Below are 21,529 nucleotides of genomic sequence, written 5' to 3'. Positions count from 1 at the left end.
AATTTGGAACGATTAGCCGATGAAGAAAAATAACACAACATGGCTGAAATGGTTCGGATACATGGTGAAAATAAATTGTCTGAAATAATAAAAACTTCAAACGTAGTTGATAATCCACACCATAGGTGGCGCTGAAGGCAATTAATGTCTGATTTTAGATTTTCTTCGTAAATTTATGTTATAATTAATAATCTTATTTGTACGTTATTTTTCCTATATTTTATTAGAGATGGGATCTGACAGTGTGCTGCTAACCAAATATTGACTCAATTAAAATTAATTAATCCTAACCCTAATCCGAGTGATGAAGCAGCGAAAACTCTCCAATGATGAGGTCTGCCAACGCGAAATTTGCATGGTTTTACTCTCAGTAATTTCTAGGTAAGATTCTGTGACATAATTTGCATCATGAGCTACAGAGCTTCGAAATACTAAGTACTAGGAATTATTTGATCCAAATGTTTTATTGCTCAACCAGAAAGTACGTTTCGAAAATAGAGTGTTAAATATTCACTTTTAAAATAGAGGATGAAATAGCAACTGTAAAATCAGGGTTGTGCACATTGGAGCACTTCGCTCCGGGCGCCGACTCGCCAAAGCGCCAAAGAGCCAAAGAGCCAAGGCGCTGATAACACTTAAAACTTAATATAGCGCCCTTGAGATTTTTGGCTTAAGGCCGGCCCTGTTTAAAATCGTTAAATTTCCAGTATGTTTATATATAGGTAGTGTCCTTTTGTGCAAAGTCACATCTTATCCAAGCTCAAAATCTAATAAAAGTGTGTTTATCTGAAGTGACCTGCCAGATAAGTACCTATGTTTGCTGTGTCTCTTGTGAATAATTAAATAGAGCCTATGAAGTCATATTTGTGCAGCGCCTTTGAGGTGATTTTTCACAAAAACAGAGCTATAAAAATTATCTAATAATAAGAATAATTATTTCTTCATAAGTTTCAAAATTACTTTGTGGCGTCTTTTTAATTATACGAAAAGAAATACTGTGTATACACCACTTTTAATCTCTAAATAGCTTAAGACAAAATCACTATCCGCGTCTGTCTGTTTGTGCACTTACTCGTAATTTTTCTAAACTATGCAACGGAGTTTGATAGTGTTTTCACTATCATTTAGAGAATTTCTTCCGGAAGGTTTATATTTATGATACATGGATATTATATTTATTGAAAGTAGAGAAAAGTCCAACAACGCCGGGTATAATTTAGCAAGTTAATAATAATCTACTCGTTTCACAGCCAATAGCTTCTATGTCAGGATTATATTATATTAATCCTGACGAAGAAGCCATCGGCTTTGAAACATGTAGATTATTACTTATTAAAATTGGTGTATACAATGTATTTCATATATATTAATAATTATTATTGAGAGTCACCAAAGAATTACCAATTTCCCAATAGAATGCATCAAAACTGCATTAATCTATATTAGATCTGCTTTATTTGAAACTTTGAAAAGATATTATTTTTTAAACCTTAGTTTTTGCGTAAATTAATCATTCTTGGTTGATTATTTGTCTTCATTCGGGGTTCCTTTGAAGTAAAAAAAATGCTTCGCTGATCTTAGGAAGTGGCAAAAAACATCGGTCATTTAAGGTCAGGTCAGAGGCGCACGTGGTGTCCTCAAGCCTCAGGGGCGTGGAGTGGTCCTTTATGATTAATGGCTACTCGTGATCTGTAGGAGCTACTTCTAGCTTGCCTCGGGAAGTCATTTGATCTATAGAGACGAATATGGTGGACATGTTTTAACCAAAGTAACCAGATGAGAATAATTTTAGCTTTTAGATTGTTCATCTTTCTTGATACGATTAACTACGAAAGTAAGTTACATTAATTAACCTCAAGGGCACTGGACAAATGTGTCTTCCTAGGCTCTCCAGATAACCTGGCACTACAGATATACACTCATTTATTGGATAATGTTACACAAATTACGCTATGTTAAAAATACTGGACATTGCATGATTTTACAATTGGTATTTTATATTGCAGTATTAATTAATTTACTGTACAATTTGTATAGCGCCGCTTTTGTGAGGTATCACTTCAGGGGCGCTTTACAGTTGATGCAGGTATTACAAAAAATATAAATATTACAACAATAAAGTGAAGTTAAGTAAAATGAAGAATAGGAACAGGTGACACGAAGATAGAACATGGATACCCTGCAGCAAGAATCCTAGGTGGTGAAGAAACTGGCTATTGATATTACATTCATAAATAGATTGGTAGCATAATTAGAGTTTATATTTATTTTAATGATTATTGTTCAATTTTTTGAAAGGATTTTTTTGAATAGCCTTAAAAACTTAAAGAATTAACTTAGGTAGAAATCCTATTTAATTGTATGAAACCAACAATAGTTGTTTAAATTTTTTAGATTTTTCGTAATTTTAGGCAGTGAAGCCGAAAGGTTTCTGACTTTATGAATCTGATTGTATGAAAATATGAGTTTTTTTTTAATAGCCTTAAAAACTTAAAGAATTAACTTAGGTAGAAATCCTATTTAATTGTATGAAACCAACAATAGTTGTTTAAATTTTTTAGATTTTTCGTAATTTTAGGCAGTGAAGCCGAAAGGTTTCTGACTTTATGAATCTGATTGTATGAAAATATGAGTTTCTCTAAATTCTTTTGAGTCTGTGATCATTCTCAAATTAAGTAGCAGACCATACCAGGCTTTGGGTCCTGACAATCCAGAAGCATGCTCATTGAAAGTATCTGGTGTCCGCTTTGGTTCCTTCAACCTTTCGATAACTGATGACGCTGCTAACCTAAGGATTGACTGCTATGAATTGTCATTTTCAGGAATACACAATTCCGTACAATAATCCGGAGACACTCCTTCAAGGCGAACTATTTTCGATTAATCTTTATAAAGCATTGGTTTGCATTATGAATGCCAAAATATAGGCTTTAGATAAATTGAAGGTTTTATTAGAATATAAATAAAAAAAAATTATTACTCAATAAAAAATATAAATATAAACTATTAAATTAAATATTTTTCATTAGAAATGTATGAACGCATAAATGAATTAACTTAAAAAAAAAAACAATATTATAGCTAAGATTGTCTGTGACAGTTTCCCTTGATTGACTTGTTTTGATTTCTTATAAAATTGTTTACAAAATAAATAAAAACCACTTTTTTGCTTGAAATCGAGCGTTTCTAGTCTCCGTTTGTCAAACGATTTAAATTACTATTACCTATTTTCGTGACGATATAAGGCATATCAAGAATATATACATTTTTTGCTTGTAGCTTTCCAGTAGAGCTTGAACTGGATTCTTTCAGGACAATAGTGCAGATTTGTATTATGTTTTGGAAAATTGAGTCTGTTGATTTTAACTTACAACGGGTGAAAGATCGTTTGCGTAAAGAATAATTTCCTTGTTGATTATACGTTCTTCCTGGACACTAATATAATATTATATTGAAACCATAAAATATTTAATTTTTCGTTTTTGTCTTTCAATTCTAGCCCTTGTTCCGCCGGAGTGCGGCATTACAAAGGATAATACGGGCCAAGGGGACCATGCTGAACTTATTGTATTGGACCCATGCCAGCCAGGTCGGATTACACTCACTATTGCAAAAAAATGTGGTTGCCTCTTTAATTTAGTGATGGTTGTTTATTTCACAGAGTTTTCATCTTTACTTGTTTTTATTAATTCCTGAAATATAAATGTCCTGAAAGAATGAAGTTCAAGCGCTTCTACAATGTTTTTTAAAGAATTATTGAAACGGCTCTGCCAAGTTATTCTAACTGTGAATATACTTACGTATTCACTTTTCATCATCTCTTAGATCAGCAAAGTCATTCCTGATAACGTTTCTGATCTGCCGATATCCGATTATGGATGGTTGAAGGAACCAAAGCGCAGTACAGACAATAATTTCACAAGTTGCGCTTTCAGAGTACCTAACGGGCCTTATTGAAATAATTCAATATATACTAGTGTTTCATTCAACAATTACTGCTTGTTACATTTTTTCACCTGAAAACAACCAACTTTGTTTAATATGAGAAAGGCATTGTAAGTGCTAACTCTCTCACTAGATGGCGTCGAGACAAATTGTCTACATTTTTTGGTGTCCCGTTGGCGTCATGTATCTTTTATCAGGAGATTTTTCAATGTGGATCAGGCTAATAATTATTGCTTATAAAATAATTGTTACCCTTTGTGCTATGCATAAAAAATCTTGTCTTAAACATTAGTTTACCAAAACAATAATAATTAGAAAGTCATTGTTTCCGAAACTCACAGCCAATAACATATGTACCTGTGTTATGTGATATGTCATAATAAGCTATATTTTGGAACTACCTACTCCTACGGCGCAATTTTTTATCTTCTGATTGATTCTACAAGCGAGAACCCACGACATGTATCTAATTTTATATAAAAAATACCAGTGTGTTGATCGCTGAGATTAAACATTTTTTTAAAATTATATATTTACTGTAATTTGTTGCTTTGTACAGAACCCTTGGAGCGATATGAATTTCACAAAAACTGAACTATAAAATATATTATTTGGGTTCATAAGAATGTTGATAAGTGCATAAATAGTGCCAAAACATTGGATTACAAATCACCCAGTGAGGCCAACATTACTAAATTGAAATATGAAATATTGTAAAAAAAATGTATCAACAATAAAAAAAAAAAACAATAACACAAGACAAAAAAATAATACAATCATGAAATATTACACTGTTCATATTACAGCAACCTTTTGGTAAAAAAAATCACCACGTAAAAAAGTATGTTAAGATTTTTTTTTGTTTTGCATAAGACTTGCATTTATTGCAAATATTAACTGCTCTAACGTCATCGAATTTCAGAGAAATACGTACATATCAGCATGTGTGTACGTGATTGCCACCAAAAGTTAAAGGAACACATTGTCATTGAAACAAGTCTATCTGTCGAGTTTCAATCTCCAAAGATTTGCATTCATTTATGAAAACAAAAGAGAAATTTATATACATGCACGGAGAAAAATTACTTAAGAGCTACAAGCCAAAAATGTGTATATTCTTGGTATACCTTATATTGTAGGTAGGGAATGCAATCCCGGTATACCGGGATCCCGAAATACCGAGATCCCGCAGACATTTTGAGGGACTAATCTCGGTCGAAAATTTTGCGGGATCCCGCTGGACTGGCGGGATTACAGAGAAGCGCAGCTCATACGTGTTACTCTCCAGCGTGGAAGCTGAACGAGCTTTTTCAGCCGCTGGCTACCTTGTGTCCAATATCAGAAGCCGTTTATCAGATGACACAATTAATACTTTAACTTTTTTACGAAGCTATTTCCAAAATAATGTTTAGTTAAACTTATGATGCTCATTGTACAAGAATATTGTTTATCGTGTGAACGTTATTATTTAAATTTAAGTTTCAGTTCAGTTTCAGTTTCAGTGCCGGCAATCCGGGCGTTTATTTTATTTTCATATGTGTACATAGATTTCTTTTACTCACCTCACTAGACAAAGTCTGTTCCAAGGCGGATATGTTATGTAAATTTATGTCTTATCTTATTCTTTGCCAATTTATGATTTAAACTTTACCTATGTCTTACTAAAGGTATACCTATTAATAAATCATTTAAAATGTCCCAAAGAACTTGTTTTATTATGGGTATAAATTTAAAAGTCTAAAAACAAGGTTGGTAGATCGAGGTATTAGGTCTTTATTATACGATTGATTAGATATCTAAGTCCACTCTGCTGGATCCCGCAAATACCTGGATCCAGCGGGACTAAGATTGTTCAGTCCCGCAAATACCTGGATTGACATTTTCTTGCGGGATTGCATTCCCTAATTGTAGGTAATAGGCATTAAAATCACTTGACAAACGGAGTCTAAAAACGTTCGATTTCAAGCACAAAACTAGTTATTTTATTTATTTTTTAAATGATTTTATAAGAAAACAAAAAAGTTAATCATGTGAAACTGTCACAGATAATCTTAGCTATAATACGGTATTTTTAAAAGTTATTTCCTTTACGCGTTCATACATTTCTATTGAAAACATATTTAGTAGTTAACATTTATATTTTTTATTGAGTAGTTTATTTTTTATTTGTATTCTACTCAAGAAAATCTTCAATTTATCTTAAAAATATTTTTTGGTTTTCATAATGTAAGATTAATCAAAATAGTGATTTATTTTGTTATTATTATTTTTATTTGATGAATATTGCTAATTTATTAAGAATCTCTTCAAATTATTCGTGATCTGTTTAAAAACGGGATTGCAGGCCTTTAACGAATGAATTGAATGATTTCCTATTAAAATTTTAGTAAAATACGAATTTATTATGAAGGTGTCCGAACACGCGTTCATAAAAATCCTAAACATGTTCAAATTTCGTCATTGTACTAGTATATTATCAAAACAGGTGCATAAACACGTGTTCCGATATATTGGAAATTTACTAAAAGTTTATCAAGAAACAGCCTGCAATCCCATTTTTAACCAGATTACCAATAATTTAAATGGATTTTCAATAAATAAGGAATACTCATTTATCTCCGTGTGTATTTAATAATGGTTTTAGTAGGTGTACAGTGAACACAATTAAAAAGCATTTTATTCAAAATATTTTTATTTCAACAAATACATATTTTATTCTTTATACAAACACACTTATAATCGACTGTTGGAAAATGAACAAACCATCTTAGAAACAAATAAATTATGAATATTTACACAGAATATTAAAATTATGCTGCTAGGTATACAATAAAAATAACACGTAAGTAGGTACTATTTTTTAATTAGATTTTTAGGGTTATAAACATATCGAACTCCAATTACAAATTTAAAGTCCGGAGAGTCTGAAAGAAAATTAACCAAATGACACATTTTTACATTTTACTGTGGCCTTTCGTTGATTTTTGTAGTCAGCTGAATAAATGGTTTTACAAATTCCTTGCCAAATTTATTTCAAATACATTTTCATAAGACATTTGAAATATTATTTTTTATTTTTCTACAATCTTATTGGTGAGTTTTCCTCAGAGGAGGCCCAAGTTTTCGGCCTTGGGGTGAATTTGCACAAAAAAGGAGCGGTACAAATCATCCCAATATTATTATTATTATGGACTACGCCACTGGTATATATTTATGTAAACAGAGAAAAATGAGTTTTGATAATTTATTAAGAATCTTTTCAAATTATCGGTAATCCGGTTAAAAACAAATACGCAAATAATTATAAATCACTTGGTTTTAACTTAATTACTTCAAAAATTTTGATAATCCTGTTAAAAACGCACGTGCAATTGCCTTCATAATAGTTGTCTCCATTGGATATTTAAGTTGAGATTAAGTATTGTTTTTTTAAAGATCCTTTCTTTGCATGCAGCGGATTTCGACAAGTTTACCAAAAGCGGATTGCAGGAATCACAATTAACAGGTTTCCTTGTAAATTTCGAATATATTATCACGATATCGGAACACGTGTTCACTAAAATCTGAATATATTATGAAGGCAATTGCACGTGCGTTTTTAACCGGATTATCAAAATTTTTGAAGAGATACTTAATATATTAGTGATACTCATTTTTATCCGTGTATACGGAGAAAACTTACTGATATAAAATATTGCAAATTTACTAAAAATCTGGCCAAATTATTGGGATTGTAATTATAATGATTAAATCGGGACTGCAGGCTTTTAACGAATGAATTGAAAGATTTCCTAACAAACGATCAGTAAAACGCAATGTGTTATGAGGTCGGCGGAACATGTGTTCATAAAAATACTAATATTGTCGAATTTTTGATATTATATTTACCAGGAAAAGAACACCTGAATGAACATGTGTTCCCTTATATTCTGAAAGGACCAATATTTTATCAGGAAATGAATTGCCATCAAGTTTTAAACAGGATTTAGATAAATAAGCCATGCTCATTTTCCTCCGTGTAGGTCCTAATCACAGAGCTACAACTAGAGGCGCTAATGCATAATAATATGTCATCGATCCACTGTTATAACCCAGATTCGGTAGTTTAAGTTAGAGCGTTGGGAGAGTTGGAGGTCAGTTGGAGGTAAAAAAGCGGAACCTATTTTTTCGCTTCATGTCTCATCTAAATATAATACATCAACGGTCCTTATAGAATTTCTTTTACAAGCGAAACCCACTTTGGGTCTAGATATTTACATCTTTCATTATCGTGTTGATATTTAATGATTTCATTTTATGAACGCTAATCCATTTTTTTAACGCTTTGATTTGTAAATATCATTTGTATTACATTTAATAAAAGGTACTCAATTTAATATTATGAACAGCATTTTCTTCTCAATTTTGTTAACAACCTTATTTTCCAATATTAAGTTTTTCAGTGATAAATCTAAAAACCTCATGGGCATAGAACACCTTAGGAATTAATTTATTCTTGTTGTAGGCAGGTACCTATTTAGGTAGATATAATTAACTTTAATCTAGTGACTTGGAGCAGGTGGTCATAACTTCACGATATCAGGTAAGCGTAACTAAAGTGATTTTACACTGATTTCCCGAGCACGGTCGCGCTGTTGATACCCTCACCGATATTGATAATTCAAATCGTCATACGCTTGCAACACCGACGCATCTGTCTATATAAACGTCAGACAGCTACGTAAAAGATAAAAATACTAATAAATTGACAATCTATTAATAAATTCAATATTCATTGGCAGACCGCATGTACTTCGAAAAACTAAACACGGAGTTTATTAGTTCATGAAGTCTTTAGGTTTGACTAACAACTTTTTTTCTCCAAGTTGAAACGTAATCAATTGATCGCGTCTTAGGTGAAATAATTAAGTATATGGATCGTTCGTTTACATGATTTCATTCAATTCTAAGAGTTAGTTCAACTCCATTCATTGATAAGCCAGTTATTTTGCATAAGAAACGACTTCACCCAAAAAGATATGCATATAGGCAGTTTATCTGACACCTTGGCAGTGCTAAAACAAAGGTTTCTGTCTATCGACTGTCGCAGTCGTATTCTGTCCGTGCTCGCAAATATCTAATATAAATGATCATAGATGACGGATTTCGTTAACATAGTATTGACATAGGGCTTTATCCATCGTCAAACAATATGTCGGGAAGAGAAAAATATTTTTCCTTGATATAAAAGAAAGCAAAGGAAATATTAGAAACTTGTTTCCATTTAAAATAAGGCACTTTCACGAAAACACCTACTAAGATAAGGAACAGTCAACTATCAGATCTATAGATGAAATATAACACCTTTTAGATACTAAATAGATACAAAATAAGTGATTTAAGATTTTTTAAGTAAATTATAATTATTATCTCCCTAATAAAATAATATTTATGCGCAATTTAATTGCTAAAAAAAACGGATAATTCGCCGTTTTTTGTGTTTCATTAGTTTATTTTCATGGTTTGAAGATTGAAGACCCTCGCATTTTTTTGTTGAACTTTTAAAACTTATAATTTAGATTATAAAGTTCACAGGAATAATTTTTGTTAACGGAACAAGTAGTGTTTCATATATCAATGTAGGTAGGTTAACAAGAAATGAGAATTCATGGATAGGTGAGTGAAAAATTCTGATTTTTTTCTGTTCCAAGATGATGCGCGCATCTTAGATTTTTCTTCAGGTGGCGGGAAGTTATTAATAATCGAAGTTTTTGGTGTAAAAATTATATTATATTGAAAGGAAGGAACAGTTTTAGTATTTTTTTTATGTGAGTACCGCACAAGGGTCCCAACTGCTCCCAACCGTCTGGAGTTAGTTAGACTATGGCAACCCCAATTGAAGTATGTTGTGAGGCTGAAAATAATAATGTATTCAGATCTGGTCACCATACATGGCTAAAGCCATTCAAAGCAACTTTTAGATTCTGAATAGTGGTCTTTCATCAAGGCGGTACTGAAAGTATTTACTATTTATTATTTTTAATGATTTAATTGTGACACGAAACAAATTAATAAAAAAAATGACTTGCGAACATCGGGATTTGAATACGCGACCTACGGATTCGTAGTCAAGAATCTTAACCACTCAACCACTTAAAGCACTTGTTGTCGATGACAATACATTCTATCAAATCTCGCACATACACGGGGACGTACACGGGTTCCTCTGAAATTCGATGACATTACAGTACAATATAATAAACAAAATATACGTCGGTTCTACCCGATCGGCATTTGGAGAGGTGGGTAGAGTCGTCTACTCCAGTTTCTGGGTTCAATCCTCAAACAAACCTTTTTTTTTAATTTTTGAAAGACGTTTTAAAACAGATGCATTATGATTAAAAAATACAGGTAAATTTTTTCACATGTAAGCTGTAAATATGCATTATTTTTAAGATTAAAGTTGACAAAATATGTATGTACCCATTCAGCTGAACAAACAACAATGACTAAAAAAAATAAAACCGAACCATGATTCTCAACAGAGTACATATGTAAGAAAACATTTGGAAAATATAATTTTAAAATGATCTATATTATACCTTTATTTATATTTTTTTCTTAAAAATATCTTTACGAACGCAAATGTAGGTAGGTACTTATATATTTTCAAAAAGTATAGTTTATTTTATTTTTTAAATTAATTCGTACATAAATATTACATTATATAAAAATCGTAGAAAGGCACCTTGACAGTCTTAAAACACATAATACTTATTGTTATTATTTGGTCAGTAATGATAATAATAATAATGTTAATTATCAATTTTAAAGGCACTTTTCACTTCGTCGCACCAACTAGTATAAATGTCCTATCTTTCTATAAGTCTCTATGGTCAATGAACAGAATGAAAGTTGAGGTCCATTCAACTATTTTTCGAGTTTCTATTCCATAGAAAAGTCTGCTCTCATCGATTTATTTCATAGATTCTATGAAATAGATCAGGTGAGACCCTGGCTTAAGCTACATTGAATACTGTAGATTAGTAAGTAAGCAATCGTTTGCTTAAATATAGTCTCAGATGTATGCTTTAGAAACACTTAAGTGATAACTAGTCCAGAGTTTAATAGCTTGAGGCTGTAGATGTGAAACACACCCCGCCCTAGCGTCAGAGCGGGCCCGGCGCGTGGTGCGGGGGCGGCGTGCCCTGCAGGTACATGTAGTAGTTGTAGGGCGGGTGGTGCGGCGGGGGTGCTGGTCTAGGGGGCGGCGCCCAGCACGGAGGACCTGGCGGCGAAGGGGGCGCTTTCCCGCCCTGGTGTCCATAATACAGCGGGCCTGGATACAGGGGGGTGTACAGATGCGTGTGCGCTGGTGGAGCCCCTATTGCGCCTATCTTATTGCGCAATATCCTGGATATCGAGCTGACTGAAGGCACGTTGTACTTGTCGCAAACCCCGTCGGAAAGCAATCTGTCTCTGATCTCCCAAGCGAAAATTCCAGGGTCTTTTTGTTTGAGTTCTTTGATGTAAGATACTACTTTGGGGGTGGTGACTCTTGGTTTTGATCCGCCTATGGCTCCTGGGAGGATGCTGCCGGTCTCGTGGTAGCGCGCTAGTATCTTGGAGACGCAGCCGTGGGAGACTCGTAGCTGGCGAGAGATGTCACAAGGGCGGATGCCCAGCTGGGCCAGTTCCACGATGCGTAGGCGGACTCCGTTGGGAAGGGGTCGCCCATTGACGAACACCCCGCCCAGCTGGTTCACCTCGCCGTACTGCTGCACCTGCCCCTCTGGAACAAAATAAAAATAGCAATGAGCTCGTTGTTTCATACATTTTTAACAACAAACAATGTGAGATGATCAACCACTAGTACTTAAGAAGACACGGTGTTGTGTGAATACCGCACAAGAGTTCTAACTGCCCGGAGATATTACGGCTTCCCTAATCGAGGTAACTATTTTTTGATGATGGAGGTGGTTTCCCAATGTGGCCTTACACCAGACTAAAACTACTAAGTATCTGCCACTGAATTAAGACAGTAGAGGGAGGATCGATAGTATCAGGATCTGACCTAAATGTTCGGTAATTACCACCTACGTATTGTAGAACCAATCATATTCTCAACATTTGAATGGATGAAAAGCATCAATTTTGACAGAAAAACAATTCCAGGTAAAATATAGTTTCCTATATATTTACGGTTTTAGAAACAAACAGTACATAGATAAAATGAGTGGTAAATAGTTTTTCAATGTTTCATCAGATTTGAGGAAAAGACAAAGTATTGTGTGTGTGTGTGTGTGTGTGTGTGTGTGTGTGTGTGTAGTCCTATATATTATTATGACTTTTTTTACGTAAATACTATGCTTTAAAACAATACCTACAGTACGTACTTTTATAATTTTCCCGACGGTCAGAAAGCATTCAGAAGATACAAAGAGATGCTAAGACGACTTCAGAGGAAAGTCGCAAGAAATTAGGTTGGGAGACACATTCGCCGAGCATGATCTAGCGCAGTTATTTGCGCGCTTGATTAGTTGGTCCAGACTGGCACAGCTGTCGGATCATGTATTCGGATGCTGGCCGTAACAGATGTCGACTGGTTACTTGTCTTTATAACAACTACCGACGAAATGTTGATCAGAATTTAATTAACTAAGCAGTGAATTTTTAATTTGGAAAATGAATTTAGAGTGCAGTAATAAAAGAGTAAATTTTTGCTCTCTTACTCTGCGAATTAATCATCTGCAATATCAGTTTTTTCACGAGTACAATATACCGTAAGATAGGTCAGAGCGAAACTTTGCTAAGAACAGCGCAAGTTGATTGAATAGGCTTTATAGTAGTATTTAGTGAGCAGATGAGAACAGCCAATCTTGTGCGTCACTTAAAAAACAAAGATGCTTACAGGGTTTTCCAATAAGAGGTGTTATTTTGAATAGCCCGCTATTTCGGTAGATGTTACTTTTGAAGCTGTCATTTTTTGACATTTGACAATTAAAAACTACGCCATTAATAAAAATGGAACGATACACGCTTCAACAACGCATTGAAATTATTAAAATTCACTTGAGTGAATCAAATGCAAATCATCTTGAGTGATGAGGCCCATTTCCACCTCAGTGGCTTCGTCAACAAGCAAAATTGTGGCATTTGGGGCTCGGAAAACCCAAGAATTATTGTTGAAAAGCTTCTCTATCTTCAACGTGTGACTGTTTGGTGCGGTTTATGGTCCGAAGGAGTCATTGGGCCTTACTTTTTCAAAAATGAGGCTGGAGCAACAGTTACGGTGAATGGATTGCGCTATCGAGAGATGATTAATGATTTTTTAGGGCCGGAATTGGGTGGTATTAATCTGGACAACGTTTACTTTCAACAAAACGGGGCTACGTGCCACACAAACAACGAAACCATTGATCTTTTAATAATAAATAATAATAACATAACATTTATATAGCGCAGTTTTGTGTTGTTTCACTACAAGTGAATGAATATCAATACGTCAATTTCACTACGATTGAATATCAAAATAACACCTCTTATTGGAAAACCCTGTATCTAGGTAGTTGGTGTCGGTAGCATGAGGACGAGTGGAAACAGCCGCCTGCATTGCTTTTCAATTTAATCCAATCATGATGCATCTTCAATTTTCCTACAGCACCTTTCTTAACACGTCTTATCCCCGACACCCAAATGGTGTGCAAAATACTTGACTATCTATCGATAGTTAAATAATATTTCCTTACGTTTTTGGGGTAATGCTAAGAAAAATAACAGTTGTCACATAGTAACTAATATTGTAAAAGCGAAAGTGTGTTTGTCCTTTTTCACGTCGTGGGAAAAACTTTGTACAGTAGTTTCTCCCTAATGCACGGAGAAAAATGATCCTGTTAAAAAAGTGACAGCGTGCCTACTTCCTGATAAATATTAGTAATTCAGAATTTATCGAGAACACGTGTTCTTTTCCTAATTTTTATAATGGCGGAATACGAAAATATCCGTTTGTCAACATAAATACCAGTATTCGTATTAACACGTGTTGCGCCGTCCTCATAAAACACTTCGCTTTTGACTGATACTTTGTTAGGAACTCTTTCAATTCATTCGTCTGCGTCGCACTGCAGTCCCATTTTTAACAGGAAAACGAATAGTTTTACCAGATTTTTAATAAATTTACAGTATTTCATATCAGTAATACCACGCCATCAAAACCGCGGGTAAAAGCTAGTTCATAATATGTAATAAAATTGATATTTCTATTTTTTTCATGAAAAATTGAACCTTTGAACAGTAAGGCAGTCAACGACACATTTGTAAATACCTACCAACTTGGAATATTTGTTTTTTTCGATACTCCGGCTATATCGTCTATCGGGTCGAGAGGTCCAAAGCGTCGAGTTCTCGCCCAATCGACACGGGTTCAAACCTCTGTACAGCTAAGTTCTCTCTCACTGAACAAGCAAAACTTTACGCTTATCATGATGGTAGTAGGTGGTAGAAATTAAAATATTATTTGTTAGGTAGGTACCTATTTGGGAATTTTCCTCATTCTTTTTAAAAGTAAAACTATTTTTATATAGTTGTCAATATCAAGAATTTAAAACAATACATGTGTTGTTCATCAATAAAAATAATTTCATATAATATAAAGTTAGTTATTAATTAAATTACTTTAATGGCGGTTGAGGAAAAATAATATTTTCTTTCACATTATTAAGCCGAAGTTTACCCCACCCAAAAAAAACATTAAACGTTTACCAAGAATTTCTTAAAAACCATTAAAATATTATTTCAAAGCGAACTTTCGGCTATCTTTTAATAGGCCGCGCTGCACAGCGTCAAATTAAGAGTTTAGGAATATCAAAGGACACTTTGGGGGCACACTGTATTTTCCGCCGGGGCCTGGTTTGTTCACTCAAGTTTCATTTATTACAACATATTTTTTTACAAACGCGCTAACTAAATTTAAAATTAAAAAAACAAAACAAAATGATGTTATCATTTTTTTTATAATGATAAAGTAATGTTTATAAGACAAGGTTTTTATGCATAGCTCACAGGATAATAAATTATTATAAGCAATAATTAGTCACCAGTAATATCAGTACAAATTGAAAATATCTCCCGAGTAAAAATAAATGCTGCCGACGGGAATTGAACCCGCGCCTTCTGTATAAAGTTGGTCGTTTACAGGTGGAAAAAATATAATAAGCAGTAATTGTTGATTGAAGTACTAGTGCATATTGAATTATTTGGCGGGTCGGAAATAAGCCGACGTGGCTCAGTGGTTCGGAGTGTCTGACCGGACATCGGAAGGCGCGGGTTCAATTCCAATATTTTCAATTTTGTATTGAAATTACAGGCGACTAATTATATTGGTTATAATAATTTAAAATGATGTTAGTCCCAGCTATTGATTCCCAATCTTCTTCTCCCTCATCTATTGCCCCTCCACACCCCTACAAGAAGCTCCAATGGCGGGTAATCTAGAAAACTCAAAGCAGGTGGCGAAGGTGTGGTTGTAAATCATTTGCATGATGTGACAGCTACTCTTATGTGATACAATTTAAGGATTCAAAAGTATTTAAAAAAATTGATAAAAATGGTGATTAGGGTGTAATTGAGTTATTAAAAAATTTCAAAATTAATTGGGAAAAAATTGTTTTGTTTACATCTAACCGCAACCGATTTTAGATTGTTTTCATTTGAACGTATGTCCACAAGTTCTAGAGGAGTACAAAGGCACAACACGTCCAAAAAGTATGGGTCTAATGAATTTAGTAAAACAAAACCAAAATTTCCTCTCAAATCATAAGATGTATTTAATTATAAGCCATATAGGTGTATTATTATTATTTTTAAAAAATATCTAGGAATTATACATTTTGTCCAAAGAAACGGTAGAATCACAATGACAAAAATATTTTTTTAAACTTTCTGCAGGCAGATAAATGGTAGCATAATATCGAAAAAATGCGAATGAGATACCCTAAATAAACATTATTTATTTCACATTTGAAAAAAAAAACTTTACTGAACCATAGTCAAGCGTAGCCACTTAGTCAAAGTTAGTCATCTAGTCAAAGTAAGGTTTACTTGAATAATAAAGCGGATACAGCAGATTTTCGAAAACTCAAATGGAACACACAAATACACTTAAAGATAGATGAAATTTCAAATGGACGAGTAAAAACAGGAATTCGCTACAATTAGTCTTTAAGGCGATGGACTATGTGGTGTAATATTTTAAATTGAGCCGTTATCAATAACAACCCTTACGTAGATGGCGATAAGGTTTAAATTCCCGCATAACACCATCCGCCTGTTTTGATTTATGCAAGAAAAAAACATGGCCAAAAAGTGCCTTTTATTTTATTTTGTGGATGTTCAGGAATAATTTTTTAATTTTTTTCCGATCATTTTATAGATAACTTAATTTTCTACATTATAAAATAAAATCATAACCGAAAACAGGTTCGTAAGTAGGAGATTTTGAACTTTAAAGCAGTTTTCATAGGCCTTATACATTATTTTTTTCTGGGCTTATAAAAAAACTTTTCAAAAAAATACTCAATTATTTCAAAGGCCAAGATGTATTCCACTCGCAGTATTTAATTAAAGCATCTGAAACATTTCTAGGCTACCAAATTTTCAAACCAAAAATACACGATTTTGCATTACTACGTATGGCATCGCCTTAAAATAAATGAATATTTTTTTACTGAGTGTAAAATTATTAGACGAAAAAACACACATTACTGATATAACATATTTCTAATTTATTAACAATTTATTCGTATTCTGGTTAAAAACTGCTGAAAAAAATATTGCAGGCCCTTAAAGAATGAATTTATAGGTTTCCTAATAAACTTTCAGTAAAACACGAATGTGTTATACCGATATCGAAACACGTGTTCATAAATTTCTAATATTTTCGCATTTCGTCATTGTGTACCACAAGGCAAACGCAAGTGCATGAACACGTAAACACGCTCTAAAAGTTTATTAGAAAACATTTTAATCAGGCTTTAATAAATCAGCAATACTCATTTTTCTCCGTGGGAAGTTGCTAGAGTCCTGACATTGAAATAGCCGCTGAAACCTCTTTCTGCCACGTAGGTCCGTTGTTTATGAGAAACAGCGAGATGTTACAATCCAAATCTCAAAAAAACAAAAACTTTCGAAACATAAAACATGAAACCATCATATAAAAAAGTTGCCCGAGCTCCGGGCCCTGGCGGCACTACAAAAACACCCATCCATCTCCGGACTTGTCAGGAAATTAATTCTTCAAGCAGAGAAGTCTACACCCGCACCCGGAGAATGTTGTCACGAGAAACTATACTGGTGTTTTGCTACTTTTTTCATCTTGACTCTTTAATAATATGTTGTCTGATAGGAGTGTGAAGCTGGGCTCATGTGTCTCGCATTTGATCTCTGTTTTAGGGTATCGCTTTCAAAGGAGCGACGGGAGAAGATTGACATTTTATAAAATGAGGAATTAGTTGCGATGTATTTTTGCGATGTTTTCATGTAAGTTTTTTTCTGAAACGAGTTACTTGGACATTGGACAATCTACCTAAGAAGAATATCAGAAAAGAAAATTCCGCACAAAATATTAGCGGTAATTCTAGATGAAACGCGTTCTGCTGGTCGCTCCAGAAGTTGGGGAAAGCAGCTCAATTTTTTGGACTTTGGGGATGTTGCGTGGCGGGTCTTTTTTAAGGAAAGGAAGGAGAACAAATTCTGGGAAGGAAAAAGGTATGAGGGGTGGGTAGGAATCTAGGGATCAGTGTGTGTCCAGGACAGACGGACGTTTGTATAAACGCCTCCTACTGCGGCGCAAAGTGATGGGTCGTGAGAACAGTTGGAGAGGTCAAAGGGTTGCCTCAAACCAGACTCTCCTTATCTGGCATGCCACCCAGCTGTTGGGCAAGCGCATCATGAACACACCTCACCCGACGAACCCGGGCACCCCTGCTATACCACCAAACGTAGCGAACTACTTGGGGTGACCAATCAATCAACGTAGCGTCAGGTACTTTACCAATAGGATGTTGCAGGGACAATTACCGTCGGCGGCATGCTAATAAGTATTGCCTAAAAATAATTAATAATTTTTAAAATCACCACAAGTTCGCTGTAGAAATATATCATATATATCTACAATGCTCTATATTATTACCAATTAAAGACTAGACAAAACTATATTATCAACTTATGAGTAACAGATTGCATCCACTGGTCGATCACTAATACAAAACTTTATGTACAATGCATTTGACCAATGAACGCGATGCTGCGTTAGAATGTATATGTATTTATTTATATTCTGTACAGGCAGATAATATACAGGACCATACCCACCTTGGAGGTTACCGAGATTAACATTATTTATTGTTTATTAGATAAATTTAGATACAATTTGCACACCGAGGACATACTTGGTACACATGTCATTGGAAATGCCATTATTAATTCTGTTATTTATTTTAAGAATATATAAATTTATGTTCTTTAATGAGTGTGTTTAGGAGAGGTAAAAAAAATTTAAGTTGGCGGTATAATAGTACAAAGATGTTGACAATATGCTTAATTGGGGTTTAGCGGTAAGAAACTTTCAAGAACAATATACAAGGCAATATAAAAATAAAATAATTTATCTTTGTAAACGTAATTCATCCATCGGTATGCGAAATATTGATGTTAAAGACTTGTTAGAAACTTGTAAGAAATCCAATCGCTAAGGAGATTTCTGCTTTGCCACAAAGGCCGCCAAATATAAATAAAAAAATAATTACGATTACAATTTATTTATAAGCAACAACAAAATATTATGCGTTACATCATTGTAGTTTAACTACTTTCTTTTGTAGGTAGGTTAGAAGGTACCTATCTACAATTCAAATAAAACATATTAATAATACGTTGCAGCTATGTAATAAAGTTTTTTGAGTTAATTGAAAAATTATAAAAAAAATATAAATATAAATATTAAAAGCTACATTTAAAAAACAATTCGAATTAGATTTACGAAATTTGCACATTAAACTGGCAAAAAACAATAATATTATTATACAATCATTTTAAAAGTTAAATTAACTTTTGCCATCAATGCATAATAAATGCGTTGATGTTTTTTTTATAGGTATGTACCGCTGTTGCAATATTAAACAGCGGTTTTATGAGTTTAATCTGGCAACGCATTTCCTCGGAGCGCATATTAAAATTGCACTTTCAATGCAATAAAATCCATAACGCGCACTAGCTTTCGATAGAATGAGAATATATACCGTTGATATTGAATTGGGTTATATTTATATGTTATGAAAATTTAGCGAGTGGAATAACGTATTTAGATTTACAGATGTAAAGCGAATGGATCCTAAAGGTTTGTGTAAAAAGTTAAACATGTGGGTATACTTATAATTTAGGAGAACCATTTATTGGTTAACCAACGCCCCTGCCATAGGTCACCCCGAATGGGGAGCAAGGATGCCCGGGTACATGGGGTGGGGTTTGTCTAGGTCTTGGCGGGGCATACATTTGCCCAACTGCTGCATTGCGAGTCGGATAGGGAGAAACTGGTTGAGAGAGACCTTTTGATCTCTTTAGCCGGACTCTCTCTCTCTCTCTCTCGCCTCTCACCGCAGTGGGAGGACTCATGGACACATTGACCCCCAAATTCCTTAGTAAAAATGTAAGTAGGTAGGTATATATGTAAGCCTTTGTTTTTTTTTTAATAAAAACAGGTATATATATAGTATTCAACTTATGTTCACATTTGTCCACCAAGAAAACAACGCATAGAAAATTGGTTTTATTCACACCCTGAGCGTCTGCACAATGCACATACATAATAATATGACTTGTATGGTTCTGCGAACGGTAGACTTCGTGAATGTTGAATAATCCAACTTGACTTCCTCGCAACGCTCATGCGATCTGGCGGAATTAAAATGTACCATCAAACACGGCTACCATCTTGAAAAGATTGACCGAACACTGAACACATAATAAAAAATTACAAACATACGAAATGCAAAGTGGTCGAGACAACACATTACTTTGATATGCTCAGTGAACAATGTACCTTAATTTCGCAGTAGTTTGTTTCGCCACTGATGAGTACCTACAGAAAAAAGGATTTATTTATTTCAAATCTGCTCATACTCCAATTGTTCCTCTACAAATAGGCCAAGCAATGTTAATACAAGTAATCAATACGCGACCGACAAGACATTCTTCCACTCGACTCTTCATTGAGCATAAATGACTTCAACATACGCCAACTCCATCTAAGATGTACGCTAACACATTTCTTAGACAATCACAAATAAATAATCTCTTACAATATAATTAAACCACCAGAACTATAATTAACCTAACCAGTACCTAAACTACATAAGTACTATGTCAGCTCAAATAAAATTCATCTACCCAGCTTCTAAAATCTTGAACCTTCATTCTGATAATCGAAACCCAACTCCATACTTTCAAAACACAATTAACGCTGTGGATCCTTACATTTGTAATACTTCCCATACATTCTACACTTTAACCAATTAATTAAACACCCTTCATATACGTATGTCTCACATTCCATTTAATTAAATCAACACATATAATATTTATAAATACTCGTAACTGAATTGTGTAATACAAATAATTATTACTACCATAAATCTCTCTACATTTATATAAATAAAAATGTAAATGTTTGTTTGTTCAAAATGATAAATCTCTAGAAAGTTCTACACCGATTGCTTTGAAATTTTGACACAACTTTGCATTAAAATACGCGTGTTTTTTTTATTATATAGATGTTACCAGTGATTGGTAAAACATGATTTTTCTTGAAAAATAGCGCCATCTGTTGGACCTAAAAGCAACACGAGCTATCGTTTTTCTATCTGCAGAGACAGATTGAGCCACAGCAACGCTTGGAAAGGTACAGCTAGCTAAATTAATAAATTCAATACGTAAACTTTACCAGTTACACAGGGACATCTCTAACATGCACGGAGAAAAATGCGTATTGTTGATATAATAAAATCTTGTTAATAACGGGATTGCGGGTTTACTAACAAACTTTTAGTAGATTCATATTATATCAGAATACGTGTTCATGTACCTGCGTTTTTTATGATATTATATAATGACTAATATGCGAAATATTAGAATTGTTATGAATACGTTTTCCGACTTCGCGATAACACATTCGTGTTTTACTGAAAGTTTATTAGGAAACCTTTCACTTCATTCGTTATAATAAATTAGAAATATTTAAAATAAGTAAGTTTTTGTCTGTGTGCGGGTGAAATAATACTAAAAAATATATATTTACAGTTGTTGTATGTTTTGCATGAAATAAAAATAATACAATTTGGAAGGAAAAAAACATCCGCATGCTTCTGCAGTACTTTTTCACGTGCAAGATCGACCGGCAAGTTTTTAGTCTGAAATATTCTGTGTCCTGTCCTGAAATACCTCCTTGTCTGCATAAATCAGGTGCGTCGTTTATTTATAGGGCGGCGAAAGCGGGCGGGCGTCGCGCTGCCCCTCTCATCTCCTGCTGACCTATCAATCCAATCTGCCTATA

The 21,529-nt window shown here is 33.9% G+C and overlaps 1 protein-coding gene across 1 annotated transcript in view; it reads right to left on the bottom strand.

Moving 5' to 3' along the window:
- Positions 1-11,037: 11,037 nt before the first annotated feature.
- The window catches only part of LOC149416776 (paired box protein Pax-1-like), a 58,649-nt gene continuing 48,157 nt past the window's right edge, over positions 11,038-21,529 (bottom strand). The window contains exon 2 of the mRNA XM_089640637.1: positions 11,038-11,716. Within this exon, the coding sequence (XP_089496763.1) occupies positions 11,094-11,716 (623 nt within the window). The 3' untranslated portion in view covers positions 11,038-11,093. The remainder of the gene's footprint in view (positions 11,717-21,529) is intronic.

This window comes from Hesperophylax consimilis, chromosome 16 (assembly GCF_061612785.1).
Source record: "Hesperophylax consimilis isolate HC1 chromosome 16, BYU_Hcon_1.0, whole genome shotgun sequence".
Classification (NCBI taxonomy): Eukaryota; Metazoa; Arthropoda; class Insecta; order Trichoptera; family Limnephilidae; genus Hesperophylax; species Hesperophylax consimilis.
Note: the sequence above shows the minus strand (reverse complement) of the source record. Positions and strands in the feature narration are given on the sequence as shown.